Genomic DNA, 23,462 nt, shown 5'->3' with positions numbered 1-23,462 from the left:
TTGCTCACCCTTTGTTTCAGGGGTGAAAGGTGGATCTAAATGGTATTTAAAGCCAGCTGGGAGTTCCTGTCGTGGCTCGGTGGTAATGAATCCAACTAGTGTCCATGAGGATGTGGGTTCCATCCGTGGCCTCGCTTGGTGGGTTAAGGATCTGACTTTGCCGTGAGCTGTGGTGTAGGCTGACAGCTACAGCTCTGATTCCACCCCTAGCCTGGAAACTTCCATATGCTGTGCCTGCAGCCCTAAAAAAAATAAAATTAATTAGAGCCAAGTCTATCCAGGCAAAAGGGGCAAGATGGGACCCAGGGACCTAGTGGGGAGTAGGGACTGGTAGTTGGCCAGTCACTCCATCCAATGGAGCAGTAGGAACATGGCAGGGTCCTGAAGTAATACATATCCATAGCAGTATTACTCTGCATCTTTACTTTTTTCCTTTTTTTCTTTTTTTTTTTGGTCTTTTTGCCTTTTCTAGGGCTGCTCCCATGGCATATGGAGGTTCCCAGGCTAGGGGTCTAATCGGAGCTGTAGCTGCCAGCCTACACCACAGCCACAGCCACGCCAGATCCGAGCCGCATCTGCGACCTACACCACAGCCCACGGCAATGCTGGATCTTCAACCCACTGAGCAAGGCCAGGGATCGAACCTGCAACCTCATGGTTCCCAGTCGGATTCATTAACCACTGCGCCACGACGGGAACCCCACACAGCTTTACTTTTGATACAACGTTATCCATTCTTGCTTTGCAGACGCTGCGGAGACCACAACCTACGTCACTCACAAGCCCCCATTCTCTGAGTCGGGAAGACATTTGGCTTGTCCTCCCTAAATCTCATCCTGAAGCCTGAGTTTCCTCAGCCATCGGATGGGGATCATACTTCGCTATCAGTGATGTCGTGAGAGAATGTGGTTATCTTTGGAAAGTGCCCAGCACACAGAGGATGCTCAGGAAATTAGTATGCCATGTCCTCATTCCATTTTGGGGGCAGTAGAACCTGATGGCTGGTTTAGCATTTCTTCTGACCCGACTGCCCTCCCGCCCCTCTTCCCCCTCCCTCCTTCCTTCCAAGCCTCCTAGACTCTGTCATCATTTCCTTTCATTGTTTGTTTCCTTTCCCAGGGCAGCAAGTTTCCTCACAGATAATATGGGCTTCTCTTTGGAAACCAGACTTCCACAATCTTGCTCGGAAGCAAGAGGCAGCCCAGGACCCCAGGCTTCTCCTTGCTCTGAACTACGTTCTGCCTGTTAGCTGCCAGTGCCAGAAAGGTCTCCACTCATTTTTTATATAAATAACTTCTTTTCTGGGCAGTGATTAATTCACTGAAGATCAAGTAAAGACTTTGGACAATCTGGGGCAAGGCCATGGACCTAAACTCCATGGATTAGCTACATAGGAGCCAATCTTGCTAGTAGTTGATGAAAAAAAACACAACGTGGAGCTCCTGTTGTGACTCAGTGGATTAAAAACCTGGCTGGTATCCATGAGGATGCAGGATCAATCCCTGGCCTCGCTCAGTGGGTTAAGGATCTGGTGTTGCTGTGAGCTGTGGTGTGGGTCACATACACAGCTCAGATCCTGTGTTGCTGTGGCTGTGGCACAGGCTGGCAGCTATAGCTCTGATTTGACCCCTAGCCTGGGAAAGTCCATGTGCCGTGGGCGTGGCTCTAAAAAGAAAAAAAAAGCATATGGAATGAGACTAAAGCCAAATTTAGAGGAAAATTCACAGCCTTTAACGCTTTCACCACTAAATGACAAGTACTCGAGATGCACTATGCTGGATATTGATTGAAAGGTTACACTGTGTAGGGCCTGAACAAAATATATTTCCTTTACTCTTCCTAATACTTATGCTGTGGGTACCATGTTTTACCTTCCATAACACTTGGGAGGTAGGTACTGTATCTTGCCCTTATCTTTTTGAAATGGTCAGAAGTATAATTAGGCACAGCCACACAATGTTCTAAGTATGATATGATTCCAAGAACTATTTCACATAATTCTTGATTCAATGCCACAAATACTTATTAGTGCTTATTATAAAGAGGACAGTATGACAAAGAAATGAGTAACAGATGTTCTCTCCCCTGTAAAATCCAGTCCTGTGCGTTGATGATATAGATGCGGGGAGGATACAGTTCAGATGATGATTGCAACTAACCCTACTAGCTAAAATTGACTGTATTCAGTGCTAAAAGTGATGCATAAACCCAGCACCACGGCTGCTGAGAGTAAAGTGATTCCCCCTTAGGCTGGGGGCAGGGGAGCGTTGTGGGCGTGTTGGCACTGCTAGATGAAGCATCTCTAGGTGGTTCAAACAACTCGTTAATATGACTGAAGCAGGAAGAGCACATTCATTTCCACTTTATTAAAACATTGCATAGATACAGAGCAGTTGGGCACATCCAGACTAAGGCACTGTCCTGGTTTGAATGCGATTCCACAAGAGAGAAAAGAGAAGCCGTTACATTCGGTATCAGTCACCTCTACATTCAGACTCCTCCCACGTTCCATGTTTATTGCTCCTGGGATCCCAATTTTAACCCCACCCTTACAGCAGCATCATACTGGGGCCTGGATGACAAAAACGAAAGACACATCCTGGCTCTAGCACTTGATAGGATTTGGCACTTAATGACAAACTCTCTTGCATTGCTCTCCATTTGTTTCCCAACTCTTGTTTGACTAAAGATATTATAAACTCTTTATGAATTAATTTCTTTACTAGTTTCCATTAAGCCTAGAAGAGGACTAAATTAGGCACATAGTAGATACCCCGAAAATACTTACATTAAATATCACTTCCAAGAACTTGAATGGAATAGAAAATAATATATACTTTCCCTAATTCTAGTTTAAGGAAAGGATGACTGGTAGCTTCAGAATGGGAAAAATACTTGAATGTCCTATTTCATGTATTTTATAACAAGGAACTAGGCTGAATGAATTTTTCATGTATTAACAGCTTTAACTGAGAACGAGAGTTCTCTTGCTACAGGAACTTGAGTCATTACCACTATTATATGAGAACATATATATAAGTAGCAACGTGTGTGTGTGTGTGTGTGTGTGTGTGTGTGTGTGAGTGATTACAAGTAAAATTCAAAGAGGCTGAGAATCACTGAGCAACTTATAAATATCTGAATTAGTGACCTTCACCTCCTTAAATGGCATGTGTACGTTACATAAAAAACATATACGTGTAAAAAGTTTTTTAAACACCTTTGAAACAACTGGAGATAATTAGGCTTGGGAACAACCAGACTGTACAGACAGCTATAGGGATATGTGTTAAAGGCGGCGTATTCCTAAGACCATTTGTAGAATACTAAGCTCTGTGGGTTATTACTGGTTATACAAGAAACAGGGTTCTGGGGTCAAAGAGGCTTGTAAGACACGGAGCCAAAAGGAATGCTTTTCCGCCTTGACCAGAGGCCCGCTCAGAATTCTCCCGTGCGGATGTGCGCGGGGAATCTAGGAGGCGGCGGCAGCGGGAAGGGATTCCCCAACGTCTTTGCAGACGAGCTTGGGGAACTAGATGTTCTGTGACACATGCTTAGGGAGACATCGAGTCAAATTTGGGAGTTCCCGTCGTGGCTCAGCAGAAGCGAGTCTGACTAGCATCCATGAGGACGCAGGTTCAACCCCTGGCCTCGCTCGGTGGGTTAAGGATCCGGCGTTGCCGTGAGCTGGGGTGTAGGTTGCAAATGCAGCTTGGATCCCGCGTGGCTGTGGCGGAGGCGGAGGCCGGCGGCTACAGTTCCGATTGGACCCCTGGCATGGGAACCTCCATATGCCGCGGGGGCGGCCCTAAAAAACAAATAAACAAATGAAAAAGGAATGGGTAAAATTTTAAAGCACCGAGAGACACATAGTTGAACAGCAAAGGAAAGGGAAAAGCAATGGACACTGGTTCCTCCACCTCAATGAAATCAGATTCTACTTGTATGACTTCACCTGTCAAATGGGGTCCCCACAAAAGGCTGAATTATTCTGGGAACAAAATAAATCATTAAATCAATACTCAGCTGTAAGTGGCGTCACCTCAGACTGCCGACTAAGCAGAGTAGCAAACTGCGAAATTCCAAAGGTTAAAATTCGAGTTCCCTCAAAAACGAAATTTTCAATGGAAAGAAGCCAGTTCATAGCAGGTAAATGAAATGCTCCTCGTCCATGTGTTCCTAACGCATTTTTATTGTTTGACAAAATACACTGTCTCCTTTCTTGCCACTCGGGACGCATGTAAGGCTTTAAACTAATATAAATCACCTTTAATAACGACAGCAGAATGCTCTGGCGCTGCTAGAATAGACATGTCAGGTAGATACGAGTTTCTGTTATGTCACCCCACCCTGCCACTTGGGATGCATATAAGGCTTTAAACTAATATAAATCACCTTTTATGCTTACATCTATGATACGGTTGGCTTGGTTCACCAAAAAAAAAAAAAAAAAATTTCAACGTAATAAAAAATAAAGAGGTGTCGAGACATAATAAGTCAAATCTAGGAAAATTCTAAGAGTAGATGGATACTCTAGAATGCATATGCCTTGGAAGATGGGTTTTTAAAGCAGAAAAAACACTGTTCTTATAAGCACAAACCAAAAAAAAAATCTTCCAAGACACACAGGCTGTGGCAGGGTTAAGTTTGTTGTTTTTGTTTTTGAGTTAGTGTCAATTTCTGTCGGATCTGCTTCCTTTAGGAATTCTTAGAGAAGTCCTCTAAAGTGAGTGACTTGGTGCATAATGAGGCCTGCTCTCTGTCTGAAGCTTTTAGAGCAATGACTACACTTGTATGGCTTCTCCCCGGTGTGAATTCTTAAATGAATGACAAGGCTTGGTCTCTGTCTAAAGCTTTTCCCACAATAGTTACATTTGAAGGGTCTCTCTTCAGTGTGAGTTCTCTGGTGCAAAGTAAGAGCTGTCAGCCTGCTGAAGCTCTTGCCGCAGTTATGACACCTGTGAGGCTTCTCGCCCGAATGCGTTTTCAGGTGTCTTTTAAGACTTGATCCATGGCAGAAGCTTTTCCCACACTCGAGGCATTTGTATGTCTCTTCTTCGGAATGGGTCCTCTGGTGCCCTATCAGGTGTGACCGCCGAGTGAACCGCTTTTTGCACACGGTGCATTCGTAGGGTCTCTCCCCCGTGTGAAGTCGCTGGTGTCTGTAAAGGTCGGAACTACGCAGGAATCTCTTCCCACACTCAGGGCACTTGTGAGGTTCTTCTCCTGAATGAATCCTCTGGTGCCCCGTCAGTTGAGACTTCCGTGCAAAACACTTCCCGCACTGAGAACATCGGTGAGGTTTGTCTCCTGGACTCTTCTTCTTGTGGGGTCTGGGGTTGAGCGGTTCTTCCGCGTTGGAGCCCTCAGCCTTCTCTCCTGCAGGGGGGTTCTGCCGATCGACAAGTTTTGTCAGGTCGGCCTGTAAGTCCTCCGAAGGGCCTTCCCAGTGGTTCTCTAACTGTACGTAGTCTTTTTGCAAAATGGGGCCGTGAAGAGCATTCCCCTCTAAAGGAACTAGAAACGGATACAGGTTGTCCAGTTTTTTCTGTTTTTCCGAAGTATCTTCTTCATTTTCTATCCCGATCTCGAAACCTGAGAGAAGACACAGAGGGCAGAGGTCACTGGGCTCCACGTTGAAAAGAACGCAAGGGAAAAAGAAGAGTTAGGTCAAACCCCTGGTAGGAATAGAGACATTCCTAAGGAGAATCCCAAACTCTTTACTCTGATCAAGGTTGATTTTTTTTCCCCTTTTTCTTTCTTCTGTGATAGCAGTGAACAATTACTTACCTAACTTGGAATCGAGTAATTGTTTAATTTCTTTGGAATCTTGGAGTTCCTTCACCCATGCCTCTTCTCTATGCTCCAAAGGAAAGCTCACGTCCAGTTTGGGTATTGGATATCCTGGCCATAAGAAAGATGAGACGCATAATAGTTTGGGTCATCAAAGGTGTTTTCCAGATTTCATGCTGAAATTTGGGGCACATGATCGCTTAATATCTACTTCCTCCTCCATTACTCTTATGTCAGCTGGAATCTCTTACAAGAGTCTTTTCTTTTTAAAGATAAGATCAAAACAAAAATGAGAAGGCATCCTTTTGGGCTCAATTCAAGGCTATTCTCCTCTTCCATAGAATAGAGGAATCAAATTTTTCTGTGCTGAAAGCAATACCCTAAATTGCTACTGTATCTTTTCTTTTTTTTCTTTTTAGGGCCACACCTGCGGCATATGGAAGTTCCCCGGCTAGGGTCGAATCAGAGCTGCTGGCCTACACCACAGCCACAGCAACTTGAACTGCGTCTGCGACCTACATCACAGCTCACAGCAACACCAGATCCTTAACCCACTAAGCGAGGCCAGGGATCGAACCTCTGTCCTCATGGATACTAGTCAGGTTCATTGCCACTGAGCCACAACAGGAACTTCTACTGTATCTATTTTTGTGTGTGTGTTTCTTTTCAGGGCTGCACCTGCGGCATATGGAGGTTCCCAGGCTAGGGGTCGAATCCGAGCTACAGCCCCGGCCTACACCAGAGCCACAGCAATGCAGGATCCGAGATGCATCTGCGACCTACACCACAGCTCACAACAATGCAGGACCCTTAACACCCTGAGCGAGGCCAGGGATCAAACCCACGACCTCAGGGCTCCTAGTTGGATTCATTTCTGCTGCGCCTCAATGGGAACTCCTACTACTGCATTTATTTTGATAACTGGTTTTTTTAGTTAGAGCCAAAATATGAAGTAAATCTCCACAAAGTGTTGGCATGTTAAGAGGGGGAAAGGCTGATGTCGAGCACCACGTGAAGAGGGAGAGGTAAAGCTGGAAGTTATGAAACTGCCTTCTGGAATAATTCCAGTTGAGATTTTCAAATTATACTGGAAACTGACCAGCTTGGCCAAGAGCAGAAGGGGTCTTTCTGTTTGTTTCAGCTGAAGACTAGAAGTGGATTCTCTTGAAATTAACCCAAAGAGCCATCAAAGAGCGTTCCTCACTGTCAAGCTAAGGACGACCAGGGAAGTTTTCTACACTCAGGGCCCGCCTGTGTCCTACCGTGTGTCCTACCGCCCTCGCCTCGCTGACAGCTGCTCTGGCTCCCATCCTCCCTCCCTCTCCGCCTGAGCCTCGCCTTCCTCCGCTCTGGCCAAGTGAACTGGGCTGCAATAAAGTATGGGTTGCAAAGTGGCTCATTGGAGATGGAAATGCAGCACGCTGTTTAAATATTAGCATCGTTACAATAATATTAGCATGTTCGTTTGATGAACATTTAAATCTTAAGGCATTACATCAAAATACAGGAAGTGGAGGGAAACACCTTCTTTTATATTTTCATGGGGAAAAGACCTTTAAAGATGTAGCAACAAAAATGCATTTCAAAGGAAATTCTGTTTAAATTCACTACATTGTCTTTGGGTTTCAAAGCTAAGAACAGGACGAGAGGGTAAGGAGACGGAGGTCAAAGAAAACTGGGAGTCGGGGATGAAAGGAAACCTGTCATTAATAAAAGTGGGAGCAAAATGAAACTTGAAATGAGCCAAGAGAGTAGCAAAGGCCTAGGTGTGAAATACTGATTTATCATTTAAAGGCAGGAGGGAGACACTTCTAGCATGATACTATGTGGAGCTCTGCAGACCTGCTTCCCAGAGAAGTGGGTGAAAATTATTTAAAATAATAAAAGAAATATTTAAAGTCTCTCAAAACGGTCATAAAGGCACACAGAAAATTAGGAAACATCCATTTTTTAAAAATATGCTAAAATTCACAGAGAGCAAGAGTCTTGAGCATTAAAACCCAGACTGTGCTCTTTCGCCCCCTCCCAGCTGCACCCCAGACTGGTTTAGCCAAGGGCCTGGAGCCCCCTTTGCCCCAGCTCCCATCTGAAACCGAGCAGGGCCCTGTGGGGCTCCTGGCACAAAAGCCTTTCTGTGTCCCCCGTTTCTTGTCAGGAAATGGGCCTCATTCAGCCTCCATGACCTTCCCTGAGATCCTAGGGACACGCTGAGACAGCCGCTAATCAGGGAAGGGAGGGGATGCAGAGACCAGGAGGACCAGCCAAGACACAATAGCGCAGCCGTGGGCAGGGCCCTGGTCCCTCTCAATGGATACACATAATATTACTGGCATCTTACACACCTGAGAAAAAAGTTCTATTCCTTATGCTCCTCTTAGAAACAAATACTTTAAAACTGAGCAGCTCAGAGTCCTTCCTTGTCCTTCTCCCTGCCTTAACTGCACTCTAAGCACAATCACCCTTAAGCTAAAGACTGAGCTAAAGACAGCACAATTGCCTGTGGGTTAAACATTATTAGCACATGATGTTTTTCAGGAACTTCCCTAGTTTGTTCTAATCTCTGATCAATACGCCCTTTTCACAAGTACTGTTATTCTCGGCAACAACCCAGAAGACCACCATCATCATCAGGCTGAGATCGTCTAACTCCAGCTTTTTTTTAAATAATTATCATTATTATTTTTGGGGGGGATCTTTTTGTCTTTTTAGGGCTGCACCCTCGGCATATGTAGGTTCCCGGGCTAGGGGTCGAATCAGAGCTGTAGCCGCGGCCTACACCACAGCCACAGCAGTGCCAGATCTGAGCCGTGTCTGCGACCAAGGCCGGATCCTTAACCCACTGAGCGAGGCCAGGGATCGAACCTGCAACCTCATGGTTCCTAGTTGGATTCCTTTTCACTGAGCCACGACGGGAACTCCAGCTTTGATGACTAAGATTCCCCCCAAAGAAAGAATGCATGTTTGTTCCAAGCCTGATTCCTATCTGAAAATCTGCTTTTCTCCTTTTTTACTATAAAACTTGCAATTCTTTCCAATAGGGGGTGCAATCTTTAAGGCATTAACCTGCTGTGGCCGCCCTTTGCCTGGCAAAGCAATAAAGCTATCTTTTTCTCCTTTACCCAAAACTCTGTCTCTGTGTTTCAATTCGGCACCAGCAGACAGAGGCCGAATTTCAGCAACACATTCAGAGAGGTGCCTTCCTGGGAGGGGCAGGACCTCAGCATTTGTCATCCTGCCCTTGGTTATCTGCTACTGAACTGAAATCCCGGGCAATTGTGGCTGAGAGGTGGGTGCTCCCGGTATCTACCCAGTCTTTGCTGGTGGGATGGAGGCTCTTCCTTGGGTGTAATATTGACGAATATGATTATGAATATGTTATAAGGACTAAAGGAAACCATGATTAAAGAAGTAAATTATGATGACGTCACATCATATCAAAATACAGAGTATCGGAGTTCCCATCGTGGCGCAGTGGTTAACAAGTCCGACTAGGAACCATGAGGTTGCAGGTTCGATCCCTGACCTCGCTCAGTGGGTTAAGGGTCCAACGTTGCCCTGAGTTGTGGTGTAGGTTGCAGACGAGGCTCGGATCTGGCATTGCTGTGGCTCTGGCATAGGCCGGCGACGGTAGCTCTGATTCGACCTCTAGCCTGGGAACCTCCACATGCCACGGGTGTGGCCCTGAAAAGACAAAAGACAAAAAATACAGAATATCAATAAATAGACAGAAATTATAAAAAGAATTAAAATCAAGTTCCTCAAAAACCGAGTTCCTCTGCTGAGTTGATGATTAACTTCTCTATCCAAAACTTTATTCCCCTTTTTGTCCTGCACCTGTTTCCCTCAGGATTGCAGAGCATCAAAGAAAAGAAGAAACTGAAACCAAGCAGGACCCTCCATGTCCTCCGTTTCTTGTTTGTAGAAAAGGGCTTTAGTCTCCAAGGCCTTCCCAGAGTTTCAAGGAGGAGATTTGAGCAGTTACTGATTAGAAAATGAGGGAATGCAGAAACAAAGGAAAAGCAGTCAGCTAATAATTGTTAACAGTCCTAGTTCCTCCTCAACAGATATACATAACAATCCGACACTTATCTCTGAGGGGTTCTGCAGGAACTAAGGCCCCTACCATGGTGGGGGATGGTAGCTACATGCTGAGACTAGAAAGCTGATGATTGAGATTCCTGAAACTCTACCTCATTACACTATTACCAAGCAATCAGAAGTGAGTCACATAGCCTCCAGTCCTCACCCCAAATGTTGCCTTTAAAAACTCTTCCCTAGGAGTTCCCATTGTGACGCAATGGAAACGAATCCGACTAGGAACCATGAAGGTGCCAGTTTGATCCCTGGCCTCGCTCAGTGGATTAAGGATCTGGCATTGCCATGAGCTGTGGTGTAGGTCGAAGATGTGGCTCGGATCTGGCGGATCTGGCATTGCTGTGGCTGTGGTGTAGGCTGGCAGCTGTAGCTCCGATTAGACCCCTAGCCTGGGAACTTCCCTATGCTGCATCTTCCTTTAGGTGCAGCCCTAAAAGGCAAAATAACCCCCCCCCCCAAAAAAAACCTCTTCCCTAAAAGCCATCAGGGAGTTCAGGGGTTTTTGAGCATGAGCCACCCGTTCTCCTTGCCCTGCAACAAACCCTCCTCTGCTCCAAACTTCAGCATTTCAGTTAGTCTGGCCTCACTGTGTGTTGAACACAAGAACTTGGGTTCAACAAGAGAATCCAGTGGAAATTATGGAGTTGAAAAGTACAATGACCGGAATGAAAAAATTCTCTAGAATGGCTCAAGAGTAGATTTGAACTGTCTGAAGAATTAGTGAACTTAAAGACAGATCAATAAGAGGTTATGCTATCAAAAGAACAGGAAAAAAAAAAGAATGACGAAACATGAATGGAGTCTCAGAGAAAAGTGGAGCACCATTAAGTGCACCAACAGGTATACAATGAGAGAACCAGAAAGAAAAGAGTGAGAGAAAGCAGAGAAAATATTTGAAGAAATAACAGCCCCAACTCCCCACATGTACTTAAATATATCCATATACACATCCAGGAAGCTCAATGAATTCTATGTACGGTAAATACAAAGAGATCTACAAAGAGACACATCAGAGTAAAAATCCTAAAAGCCAAATAAAAAGGAAAAACCTTTAAGGACAACAAGTGAAAAATGACTTGCCGCTTACCAGGGAACCCCAGCAAGATTAAAAGATGAGTTTTCATTAGAAACAACAGAGGCCAGAAGACGGTAAGATGACATATTCAAAGTGTTCGAAGAAAAATAAAAATTTATATCCAGAAATGCTATCTTTCAAAAATGAATATGAAATAGCATTTCTGATAAACAAAAACTGATGAGAATTCACTGGTAGCAGAAACACTGCCTCACAAGAAATACTAAAGGAAGCTCCTCGGTCTGAAAGCAAGTGACCCCAAATAACACTCTGAATCTACATGGGAAAATGAAGGGCACAAATAAGGGTAATTATTTAATTTTGAAAGACAGTACAGGAGTTCCCATCATGGCTCAGTGGTTAACGAATCCGACTAGGAACCATGAGGTTGCAGGTTCGATCCCTGGCCTCGCTCAGTGGGTTAAGGATCCGGTGTGGCCGTGAGCTGTGGTGTAGGCTGCAGATGCTGCTCAGATCCTGTGTTGCTGTGGCTGTGGCATAGGCTGGCGGCTACAGCTCCAATTAGACCCCTAGCCTGGGAACCTTCATATGCCGTGAGAGCGGCCCAAGAAATGGCAAAAAGACAAAAAAAAAAAAAAAAAAGAAGAAGAAGAAGAAGAAAGACAGTACAGATACAAAGTTTTGTTTCTTCTCAAAAGATTTTAAAAGCAATTACACAAAACAGTATGTATATAGTACACCCCTGGGCATATAACATAGGGAAATGGAATATATTTGTCAATAGCAGCACAAATGAAGTGGGTAGAGCAAAGCTGTATGGGGCTAAAGAAATGACTCCGGTTAGTAACTAAAACCCACAGAACAATGAAGGAAATAGGAAATGATAAATAATGCGAATGTAACAAAAGCTATAACAATACTTCTTTTCCTTTCTTCTCTCAGGGAGTTTAAAAGTCTTAAAATTAAATAATGTAATAGCTATAATATGGTATTGTTGAGTTTGTAGCATTACTTTTTCTTTCTGCAGCTGCACCTGTGGTATGTGGAAGTTTCTGGGCTAGGGGTTGAATCAGAGCTGCAGCTGTTGCAGCCACGGCAACACCAGACCCAAGCCACATGTGCAACCTATGCTGCAGTTTATGGCAACACTGAATCCTTAACCCACTGAGTGAGGCCAGGGATCAAACCCACGTCCTCACAGAGATAATATCAGGTCCTTAACCCACTGAGCCACAATGGGACCTCCCTGAGTTTGTAACCTTTTTTATAGACTATGTATGATAGAAGTACCCCTATGAAGTTACATAGGGTACTTCTATATCTTGCTGACATTGAGTTAGTATAAATCTGAAGTTGATTGTGATAAATTAAAATGTACATGCTAAACAGTAGAGGAACTACTAAGGAAATAACTTTAAAAATAGCGAAAACTGGAGTTCCCATTGTAGTGATGGTGTGTGACTGGTTCATCAAAATCAGTGCGGCAGCCCCTTGCTTTCTTATGATTCATTGGCTCCGGGAAATCTGCTGCCCTGTTTTGAGGACACCCTGGGCAGCTTATGGAGAAGACAGCTTAGCAAGGAAATGGGGCCTCCAGCCAGCCCCCTGCTGACAGTGACTCCATGCGAGGCTCTGAGCCAGAAACACCCTGTCAACCACTCCCAAATTCCTCACCTATGAAGTGATAAATGCTTTTTCCTTTAAGCTGCTAAGGTTTTTTTTTGGGGGGGGGAGGTAATTTGTTATTCAGCAATAGCAATCCAAAATAAAGAGGGAAAAAGCAATTTGAAGCTAACAAAGAATGTGCCTGCCTGATGCATGTTTCCCCCAGCCCAGGCTCAGGGAGTGGCTTCATTAAGTCCCGCTATCAAAGGCTGTGTCATAAAGCCTCCACTCGACCAAGAAATATCATTATTATGGTTAGGGCTGGATATTAGCTAATGATATATTATTTAGTATAATAGAATCATCTGAAGGAATTTAAGTTACAAGACTCTTTTGTTGCTTTGCAGACAGCATTTTGCCTTTCACATTACTTTAAATTCTCATCTCTCATATCCTGCATCACCCAAAAGATGTGATCTTTGACATTTTGCATACAATGTCCTAGTGTAAGCGCATGCATTTAAATAAAAAACCTAAAGCTTTGGCAAATGAAAATTGCTCCAGATTCGGTGTACTAATTTTGAACCCCACATTTTCAAAGCGAAGCGTGGTACACTATAAATTTTTAGGACCAGCACATCTCTGCTTTCTGATGGCAGGCATCCTAATAACTTTGCCTACCTCTAGCATTGGTGCGTCTGGCTTGATTTCAAATAAGGGATTTTTTTTCAAGCTTGCGTGTTTCTTTGATCACTTTATATTTTCTACTTAAGTTCTTTTCTCTCTTTCTCTCTTATTCTCTCTTCCTACCCCTCTCCATTCACTTACATTAAATGAATACCATTAGATGAAGATATATGTGTGTTTATAGACATATATTTTTTCCATTTCATACATACCCAACAACTTAGTGTTCTGCTGACAGGGACTACATTCCAAATTTTAATACAACATCAACTGACCTTCCTTTGCTTTTATTTATTTATTTTTGTCTTTTGTCTTTTTAGGGCCGCACCCACGGCATATGGAGGTTCCCAGGCTAGGGGTATAATCGGAGCTGTAGCCGCCGGTCTATACCACAGCCACAGCAACTCAGGATCCGAGCCTCATTTGCAGCCTACACCACAGCTCACGGCAACGCCGAATCCTTAACCCACTGAGGGAGGCCAGGGATTGAACCCATGTCCTCATGGATACTAGTTTGGTTTGTTAACCACTGAGTCACGAGGGAAAAGCCCCTTCCTTTACTTTTAAATGTCTTCTACTCTGCCAGCATCCTATGCTTTCCACTCAGCCTACCTACAACAGGCTTTTAAAACAGTAAAAGATGCTCAACATCACTGATTATTAGAGAAACGCAAATCAAAACTACTATGAGGTACCACCTCACACCAGTCAGCATGGCCATCTTGAACAAGTCCACAAATAACAAATGCTGGAGGGGGTGTGGAGAAAAGGGAACCCTCCTGCACTGGTTGGTGGGAATGTAAACTGGCACAACCACTACGGAAACCAGTATGGAGGTACCTCAGAAAACTATACATAGAACTACCATATGACCCAGCAATCCCACTCTTGGGCATCTATCCAGACAAAACTTTCCTTGAAAAAGACACATGCACCCACATGTTCATTGCGGCACCATTCACAATAGCCAACAACCTAAATGTCCCTCCACAGATGAATGGATTAAGAAGATGTGGTATATGTACACAATGGAATACTACTCAGCCATAACAAAGAGCAAAATAATGCTATTTGAATCAACATGGATGGAACTAGAGACTCTCATCCTGAGTGAAGTGAGTCAGAAAGAGAAAGACAAATACCAGATGATATCACTTATATCTGGAATCTAATACATGGTACAAATAAACCTTTCCACAGAAAAGAAAATCATGGACTTGGAGGACAGACTTGTGGTTGCCAAGAGGAAGGGGGAGGGAGTGGGAGGGACTGGGAATTTGGGGTTCATAGATGCAAACTATTGCCTTTGGAATGGATAAGCAATGAGATCCTGCTATATAGCACTGGGAGCTATATCTAGTCACTTATGATGGAGCAGGACAATATGAGAAAAAAGAATGTATACATGTATGTGTGCCTGGGTCACCTTGCTGTATAGTAGAAAACTGACAGAACACTGTAAACCAGCTATAGTGGAAAAAAACAAAAATCATTAAATATATAAATAGCAAAAAAAATAGAAATAAAACAGTAAAAGTAAAATTATATAACACATATAAAAAAGTATAAAATTACTGAACAATATGTCTTGCATCATTTTGCAAAGCATGATATATCAATTTAAGAGAGATAGGAAAGGGGGAGTTTCCTCTCCTCCAAATTGGTGTATTTTATGTGTTTAAATCATTCTTTCTCTTCCGTGGTAAATATACTGGACACGTCTGCACTTCAGAGAGTAAAATGCCACAATGAAGAGCAACGCTCAGCATCATCTATGATCTTTGTACCTGGGACTGTTGCTGAGGGGAGCAAGTTAACACAGGTGCTGGGAGTGCATGGCGAGAACTTTCACAATGAAATGTTACGAGCTAAGTCTTACTACTTGCTGCTGGCACACATATAAAATTACAGATTTTTAAGAACTTTTTAACAGAGCATAAACTATAGGTAATGCAAAGATTGGAACATAAATGACGATATTAAACAGTTCTGCTTTGACCATAATATGCTCACATATGTACTTGCAGGTTTTTCTTTTTTGTCACTTTTATTTTAAAATATTCTAGAGACCCATGAACACCTCGACCTCCACATGATCAAATCTAAACTCACGTGGACCCGCCACGTGTGCCGTCTTCTTGGGTCCTCTGTGTCAGTGAACCTGGACGCCATCCCTCACCTCTTCCTCTTCCTCATCCAACACCCAGTCAGCCACCAAGTCCCATAATTGCTATTTCCTACATATCTTCTGAATTGTTCCTTTTCTCTCCACCATCCCCGACACAATCTTAGTCCAGAAAATTAGCCTCTGTAAGGTGGATAAGTGTGGGATAACCATTACCAGTCTTCCCTTTCTTATGGTAGCCAGGGCGATGTTTTTTTTTTTTTTTTTTTTTTGTCTTTTTTTTTGTCTTTGTTGTTGTTGCTATTTCTTGGGCCGCTCCCGCCGCATATGGAGGTTCCCAGGCTAGGGGTCGAATCGGAGCTGTAGCCACCGGCCTATGCCAGAGCCACAGCAACGCGGGATCCGAGCCACATCTGCAACCTACACCACAGCTCACGGCAACGCCAGATCCTTAACCCACTGAGCAAGGTCAGGGACCGAACCCGCAACCTCATGGTTCCTAGTCAGATTCGTTAACCACTGCGCCACAACAGGAACTCCAGGGCGATGTTTTAAAGGCAATTCTGGGAGTTCCTGTCGTGGCACAGTGGAAACGAATCCGACTAGGAACCATGAGGATGCGGGTTCGATCCCTCCTGGCCTCACTCAGCGGGTTAAGGATCTGGTGTTGCCATGAGCGGTGGTGTAGGTTGAAGACACAGCTCAGATCTGGTGTGGCTGTGGCTGTGGCTATGGCTATGGCTGTAGCTGTGGCATAGGCTGGCAGCAACAGCTCTGATTCGACCCCTAGCCTGGGAACCCCCATAAGCCTCGGGTGCTGCCCTAAAAAAAAGACAAAAGATAAATAAATTAAAAAAATAAGAGCAACTCTGTGTCTATCACTCCCTTGAGAACATCTAGTGGCTTCCCAGGCCTGGTAATAAAGCCTAATGTCTGAGCAAGGCTGACAAAGCTCTTCAGATCCAGGGCCCTGCTTCTCTCTCCAGCCCCTCTGGCTCCTCCGCTCCTCCCCTGCATCCGCACCCACACCTGCACCCCAAGTCAGGAGGGCTTCAAATACACCATGCTGGCTAGTCCTGGAGCCTCTGGGCAGGCTGTCCGTCGTGCCTAAAGCCCCCTCCCCACCTCCGCCGCACAGCAGGGTTGAGTTACTCCAATTCACCTTCTAGGATTCTATCCAGATCCCCCTTCCTCGAGGCCCCCGCGCTCTGCTAAAAGCTGGCCCTTCTGTGGGGCTCCCAGAGCATCCTACTCTCTCCAGCGTGGCACTCCACAGTCCTGCTCACACAGCTGAGTCGTCCACAGGGGTTGAAGCCCCAGGGTACCTGAGACTGACTTTCTGCCTTGTGTACTAGAGACCCCCGGGTGGCAACCCACGGAATGGGGAAAGTATCTGCAAATCGCATCCAGAATATAGAAAGGACTCTAAAATTCAACAACAAACCCCCCACAAACCCCATTCAAAAATGTGCAAAGGAGTTCCCGTCGTGGCTCAGCGGAGACAAATCTGACTAGCAACCATGAGATCCCTGGCCTCACTTAAGGATCCACCAATACCTTGAGCTGTGGTGTAGGTCGCAGATGCGGCTCGGATCCCGCGTTGCTGTGGCTGTGGTGTAGGCCGGCGGCTACAGCTCTGATTTGACCCCTAGCCTGGGAACCTCCATATGCCATGAGTACGGCCCTAAAGAGACAAAAAAAAAAAAAAAGCTGAAAAGAGAAAAATAGGGTTCTTGAACAGGGCCATTAGCTTAAGGGGTTTTCAATCCCATTTGATGGCAGGTGCTTTGTGCCCAGCTGTTCCCAGAGAGCTGTTTTCTCCTTCTCCTCTTCATCAGAGCGGCCCATTTCCATCAGGTCATCTGTATTCTAAGGCAACCCCAGCCCTGAAGCTCTTGAGCTCTCAAAGCAGACATCAAAGAAAGGAAAGAAAACCCTCGCCTTACCAGGGTCCAGAAAGGGCTGGCCTTCCCCAGCAGCACCGAAGCTCAGCTCCTGCGGCCCTGCCTGTGGGATCCACGCCTCTGCCACTGCGACCTCCGGGGCAGGTCCCATTACTTGGAGTGGGGGTGACTCCAGGTGGATGTTTGGTGGTGGTATGTGTGCCATTCCCACTGGTGCCAGTTCTTCCAAGAGCATTTCCTGCCTATCGATCTGGGAGAAATGCCAGAACCATCACTAAAAGTCCAGACCAGCTCTGCCTACTAGCAATAGAATGCAAGCCACCCACGTCCTTTTAAATTTTCCAGTGGCCATATAAAACAAAAAACGAAAGAGGTAAAGCCAATCTTCATAACATGCCATATGTAACCCAATACATCTAAAATATCATCATTTCAGAACATAATCAACATCAACAATTGTTAGTGAGATATTGCACCTACTTTTTTTTCATACTACGTTTTCAGAATGTGCTGTGCGTGTTATCCTCACAGATATCTCAGTTTGGACTAGCCACATTTCAAGTACTCAGAGCCACACTTGGAGTTCCCGTTGTGGCTCGGCAGTAATGAATCCGACTAGTATCCATGAAGACGAAGCTTGGATCCCTGGCCTCACTCAGTGGGTTAAAGATCTGGCGTGGCTGTGGCTGTGGTGCAGGCTGGCAGCTGAGGCTCTGATTCGACCCCTAGCCTGGGAATTTCCATTATGTCACAAGCATGGCCCTAAAGAGACAAAAAAAAAAAAAAAAAAAAAGCCACACTTGGCTAGTGGCTACAGTACTAGGCAGTGCACAAGAAGCAGACTACGCAAAGGTAAAATCTCATGTGGGAGAATGAACCAAAGAGAGAAAGGAAGAGAAAGCATAAACTCCTTTCATCCTAGAGGGGCCGGGAAGCTGGATGACGGCTGTTCAGGCTGGCTGACTGCTGAGCCCCGTTAACACACCAGGCTGGAGCCCCCCTAATGCTCAACCAGAAGCGCTTCATGCCTCCTCCCAAAGGTTGTGAACAGAAACCAGTGCCCACGGGGCATGTCGGCTATGACGGCAGGTGGCGGCTATGGGAATTTGGTGAGCCAGCGATGGGAGTCCATGCAATTCACGGGGCAGAACTGCTCCGCCTCCCCTGCCAAACAACTTAGGCGCATTCCCTCAAATGTTCAGGTAGGTAAAAAGAACCGGTCAAGAACCTCACCCTGTTGGTCATATAAACACAAAATATTTTTGCATATTTTTGCATGACTTGAATTTCCTAGGGAAACACTGCTTTGGAAATCAAAGACTATACTACTTATTATTCAGCTTGACCAAGGGTGGTTGGCCACGTTGAGAAATCATGTGACCAGCAGCGACACTGCACATGGTGTTTGCACTGTATCATATCAGAGAGAAGTTCTGGCTGTCACCTTCCCAGTGGATCTACGCATAGATTCTAGCAAATGACAACTTCCTGAAGTTTTGGTGCCGTCAAGCCCAAAATGTGTGTACTGAAATGCTCATCATTTCCTAAGAATCCATGTTCCTTTTTCTTTATATTCCTTCTAGAGTTGACTGGACTCAGAGTTGGCAACATTTTCTTGTAAAGAGACAGCACATGTTTTAGGCTTTGCAGATTGGACAGGTCTGTGGCCTCTTTTTCTTGTTTTAACCATCCTTCAAAAAGGTAATAACCAAAGTTCCCATTGTGGCTCAGCGGAATCAAATCCGACTAGGAACCATGAGGTTGCGGGTTCGATCCCTGGCCTCGCTCAGTGAGTTCAGTGAGTTAGGGATCTGGCGTTGCCACGAGCTGTGGTGTAGGTTTCAGATGCGGCTTGGATCAGGTGTTGCTGTGAGCTGTGGTGTAGGTCGCAGACACGGCTCAGATGCTGGGTTTCTGTGGCTGTGGTGTAGGCCGGCAGCTGTAGCTCCGATTGGACCCCTAGCCTGGGAACCTCCATATGCCATGGGTGCAGCTCTAAAAAGCAAAAAAAAAAAAAAAAGCTAATAACCATTAGCTCAGGGGTTGTGTAAGAAGAGGCTTTGCGCCTATTTGGATCACAGAGCACATATGATATTGATGTTTTCTCAACAGTTATATAAGTGAAAGAGTTATCTATAAATTTCATCTTGGGATAGGAAAGGGGACATTCCTAAATATTTGTTATAGACATGGAGTTTAACAGTTAAGCATCACTGAAACTTTAGCTGACTCCAGCAGAAGGAAAAAAGGAAAAGCACTGCAGGCAAATCCTGGGGCACCGGACAGAAGGTGTGACCTGGTCCCAGCCACCTGCGCTACGTCTCTCGGTCTCATGACCAAAATCCCAAACTCTTTTCTCACCTGCTGCTCTGGTATTTCCAGTTCCCTCTGTAGGTCTTCTATCAGTGACACAACTCTTTCTCTGTTCTCTGGGCAATGTTCCCTCACCCAGGTCTCTATCTCAGTGGGCAGAATCGTTAGGAATTGCTCCAACACCAGCAGCTCCAAGATCTGTTCCTTAGAACGCATCTTTGGCTTCAGCCATTGACAGCAAAGCTCCCAGAGTTTGTTGAAAGCTTCATGAGGTCCAGCTGCTTCTTTGTACTGGAACTGCCGGAAGCGCTGGCGGAAGACCTCACAGTCAGTATCGTACTCTTGAAACACTGAGCCCTGATTCAAGGAGGCCTGGATTGCACAACCCAGGGCCACAGCCATCGCCCCCTTCCAGCAGTGGACAATGTCACGGGGTCCTGAAAAGGCAGATTGCAAGTTCTTTCTTTGTGTTATCGTCTGGGCGGAGCCACCTGCAGCTGAGGACAGGACAAGAGGGGAAACAGCAGTGGTTACCTGAGGGCACACTCCCCTCCCTCAACTCGCTCACTTTTCTCCAAAGCCCCAAAACAGCAGTTTATAATCTTTTTGGCGGCTTTCAGAATCTGGTGGAAGCCATGGCTTCACTTCAGGAGAATACGGTAGACATCCACTTCTGCACCCAACTTCCCAAACGTTTACAAAACGTCCAAGCCCATCCGTGGACCCTCCAGAACTGTGCTGTCCACCATGGGAGCCGCTAGGCTCTCGAGGACACAAGTCAAAATTTATTAAAACTAAAACCTCAGCGCCCGGCCACATTTCAAGTACTCAGCGGCCATCAGAACAGAGGCTTCTACTGGACAGCTCTGTTCCAGAATTTCGCCCCCCCCCCCCCCCCGACCAAGGCTAAACCCCCTTGCCTTAGATAAGCCCCTGCAGATGTGCTGGCTTTGAAACCCACTCTCAGCCTAATTCCAACGGTCCTGTGTTTCTGCATAGAGCTAGGCCACAAAAGAAATGGGGGCGCAATACTCACGATGGCAAAGAACCCTGAAAGTCCATCTACCTTTGAGTCGCCCCAGCCCCCTCCACCTTCAGCCAAGGGCATCCTAGCCGGAGCCACCCACGCCTTGCAAAGACAGCAAACCACCAACCCCTCTCAGTCCGCTCCCCTGGAGGTCACCGCCAGCTCAGCCAACACCACCGGGCCCCTCGCCCCGCAACAGCATTCTAAGTGACTTGCTCACGAGAAAACGACACGGCAACAGGGCAGGTCAGCGGGCGTTGGGTCTGCCCTAACACCCATGGACATTTATCACACGCGTCACGCTTTGTGCCAGGTACTGTCTGAGCCTCCCGCACGGGAGTTCCTTTCGCCCTCATCCATCGTCAGGAGGTGGGCTCTCAGACTGCGCCCGGAACACAGAGGAGGGCACCGAGCTGGGGCTTAGGAGGACTTGAATCACTTGTCCCAAGCCACAGAGCAAACGCCAGAGGGAGGTGGTCGGGAAGTTAGAATCGAGAGACTCCTGCACAGCTCAGGTCTCAAAACACCCACATGCCCTTAGCGCCATCTCCGAGGTCACACAGGCCATCCCATGCCTGTCCCCGCAGGTCTCAACGCTGGGCCCCGCCCAGTGCCAGGGCTCCTCTCTGTCCGCAGGGGCCCAGATGCCCTGTACCCGTCCTCTTCCTTGTAGTGGGACAACGGAAACATACCCAGCATCCCACCCGCCTCGCCCCAGTGGACACTGTCCCCATGGCACCCTTTATCCGGAGGGTAGCCTGGGCTTTGGCGGCAGACCACCTAGCGATCACCTGCTAGCTCTGGGCCCCTGGCACCCAGGGCTTCTGTCTGTAACCTGCCAACAATCCCAGCATCTCCTTCACAGAAGGACCTGCGGGCGAATCCCACTGCCTGGACAGGAACAGCAGGGTGCCTGGCACCGAGGAGGTGCTCAGGAAAGGTCGTTCCCTAGGGAGCTTCGATCCACCCCGCCCCGCCCCGCCCCACCAGCCCCCCACAGGCACCTAACCGTCGCTGGGGGGCGTGCAGGGACCACGCCGCTCGGGGCTCTGGACCCGCCTTTCCTGCGCTCCAGCCTCCCCGCGGGGCAGCCCTCCCTGGACGGTCCCCAGCCTGCCACCGCGTCGGCCAGGGAACTGACCCTCCGGGTTGCCCCCCTCCACGCCCCGCGGCCCTTCCGGAGGAAAGCTTCCCTCCACCCAGGGGCTCCTGGCTTCTCCGCAAACCCTCCCGAAATGACCCCGGGCCCACAGGGCCCGTGCAGGAAGAGCTGTGTCCGGAGAGGGCGAGGGGAAAGGCACGGGGGGCAAGTCCACAAGCCGGTGGGAAACCCGATGCCCGCGGCGCGGCCCCAGCGCGCTCCCCGGGGAGGAGGTCCCGCCGCCCAGGGGGGCGCTCCCGGCCCCGGAGCAGCCCGGGAAGGCCCGGCCGGGTGGCCGGGAGCGGCGGCGGGGACCCGGGCTGGCCAGGGGCCCGCCGCCCGGCGCTCCTCCCCGCGCCCTCGGCCGGATCGGGGCTGCAGGCGGCGGGTTCGCGCAGCCGGAGCGGGATGGGAGCCCCGCTCCCCGCGCCCGCGCCCCAGGGACGGCCACGCCCTCTGGCCGCTCCGGGACTCACCGCCTCAGCGCCCACGGCTCTCCCAGGCTCACCGGGGGCAGCTGCCCAGGGCGCAGGCGCGCGGCCGCGCTGAGGACTACAACTCCCGGCAAGCTCCACGTCACTCGCCCAGGGATCTCGGCCCCAAAGGCGCTGACGCGGGAGGGGCTGGGATTTTCCTTGGCCTCTGCCAGGCCGGAGGCCTCTTTGGAAGCGATCCCACTTCCGGTCTTAAGCGCCTTTAAATTCCAGGGGATTGGGTGGGTTGCGCCCCGGTTCTCGATCCTAGCGAGGGCTTCTCTCCCATCATCCCTGGAGTAACTGGAGCAGCGGGGAAACTCCTTAAATCTGTTACCACTGCATCAGTGATTGTCAAACTCCTCTCCGTAAGAAGAATTTCTTGCGAAAACCTTTTAAAAATTCAGATTTCTGGACATCCGTACGCATTGACTCTCGCATGAGCTCCAGGATTCGCACTTAATAAGCCTTCTTGGAATATTGACGCTCACCTTCAGCTCGCGGGTCACAGTGGCCTTGAATAGCTCATGCTTTTTTGAGTACCTCGTGTTTTCTTAAAGAGCCTACCTTCAATGAAGCGATCTCGTGCATTCCTCGCTCCTTTCGGCCGCCACCAGAGGGCGCTCGCGGCTTTGACGGTGCCCAAATGGCCCCGCCTCTTATAGTGGATTCCCCTCTGGTCTCGTCCCCGCAAATTTCGCTTCTGCGTGGTCCCTTTCCAACTCAGCCGTGAATTGTGACCAGGAGAGAGGCGATGGTGTCATTCGGGAGATGTAGTCCTCACATTGGTCCTGAGATAGTTTTGTTTTTCTGTTTTAGTCTTTGGACGCCAAACTTTAGTGTTGGTCCAAGAAAGAGCGGGAAGAGCTGCAGGCGATTGTGCCTCCCAGAGGCCCTAGTGGAAGCGAGATCAGGGGCAGGGGCCCCATAGTCCTGAATCCACAGAGGCCAAAGTCCTTGAAATAGCTCCGCTTGGGCTGGAGCTGGGCTCATGGACTGCGACATGGACCCACGGGCACCCTGACTCCTGCGGATTCTGTGTATTGTCTCATGGGGCGCCAGGCGCCTTTCACAGCTGTCATGGCTGGTTTCTGGGCCAAGGTGGTCGGCATTTGACCCTGGCTTCCAGGAGCAAAATGTAGTCCTCATTTTGAAACCAGAGTGGCTTCTGCGCCTGGAGCCAGCAGCTCCAAGCAAGGCCCAGCGTGGGGGCCTCTCATCTGCACTTCTGTGGCTTCTGCCGCTGGTCTCTGAGAAACCAAG

General features: G+C 47.6%; 1 protein-coding gene across 4 annotated transcripts; it reads right to left on the bottom strand.

Annotated features, from left to right (window-relative positions):
* ZNF449 (zinc finger protein 449) lies at positions 2,347-22,786 on the bottom strand. Of its 4 annotated transcripts, none has more exons than XM_021080814.1 (5): positions 22,691-22,786; positions 19,607-20,055; positions 17,288-17,495; positions 5,791-5,904; positions 2,347-5,595 (listed from the first exon to the last, which is right to left on the bottom strand). In XM_021080814.1, the coding sequence occupies exons 2-5, from the start codon at positions 19,958-19,960 to the stop codon at positions 4,709-4,711; spliced, it is 1,563 nt and encodes a 520-aa protein (XP_020936473.1). In that variant the 5' UTR covers positions 19,961-20,055; positions 22,691-22,786; the 3' UTR covers positions 2,347-4,708. The 4 variants fall into 4 exon arrangements, with proteins under 4 accessions (XP_020936473.1, XP_020936471.1, XP_020936474.1 ...); XM_021080812.1 differs by having other exon boundaries at positions 22,203-22,768; XM_021080815.1 differs by lacking the exon at positions 22,691-22,786 and adding an exon at positions 22,203-22,261 and having other exon boundaries at positions 19,607-20,049.

Source organism: Sus scrofa, chromosome X (assembly GCF_000003025.6).
Source record: "Sus scrofa isolate TJ Tabasco breed Duroc chromosome X, Sscrofa11.1, whole genome shotgun sequence".
NCBI lineage: Eukaryota > Metazoa > Chordata > Mammalia > Artiodactyla > Suidae > Sus > Sus scrofa.
Note: the sequence above shows the minus strand (reverse complement) of the source record. Positions and strands in the feature narration are given on the sequence as shown.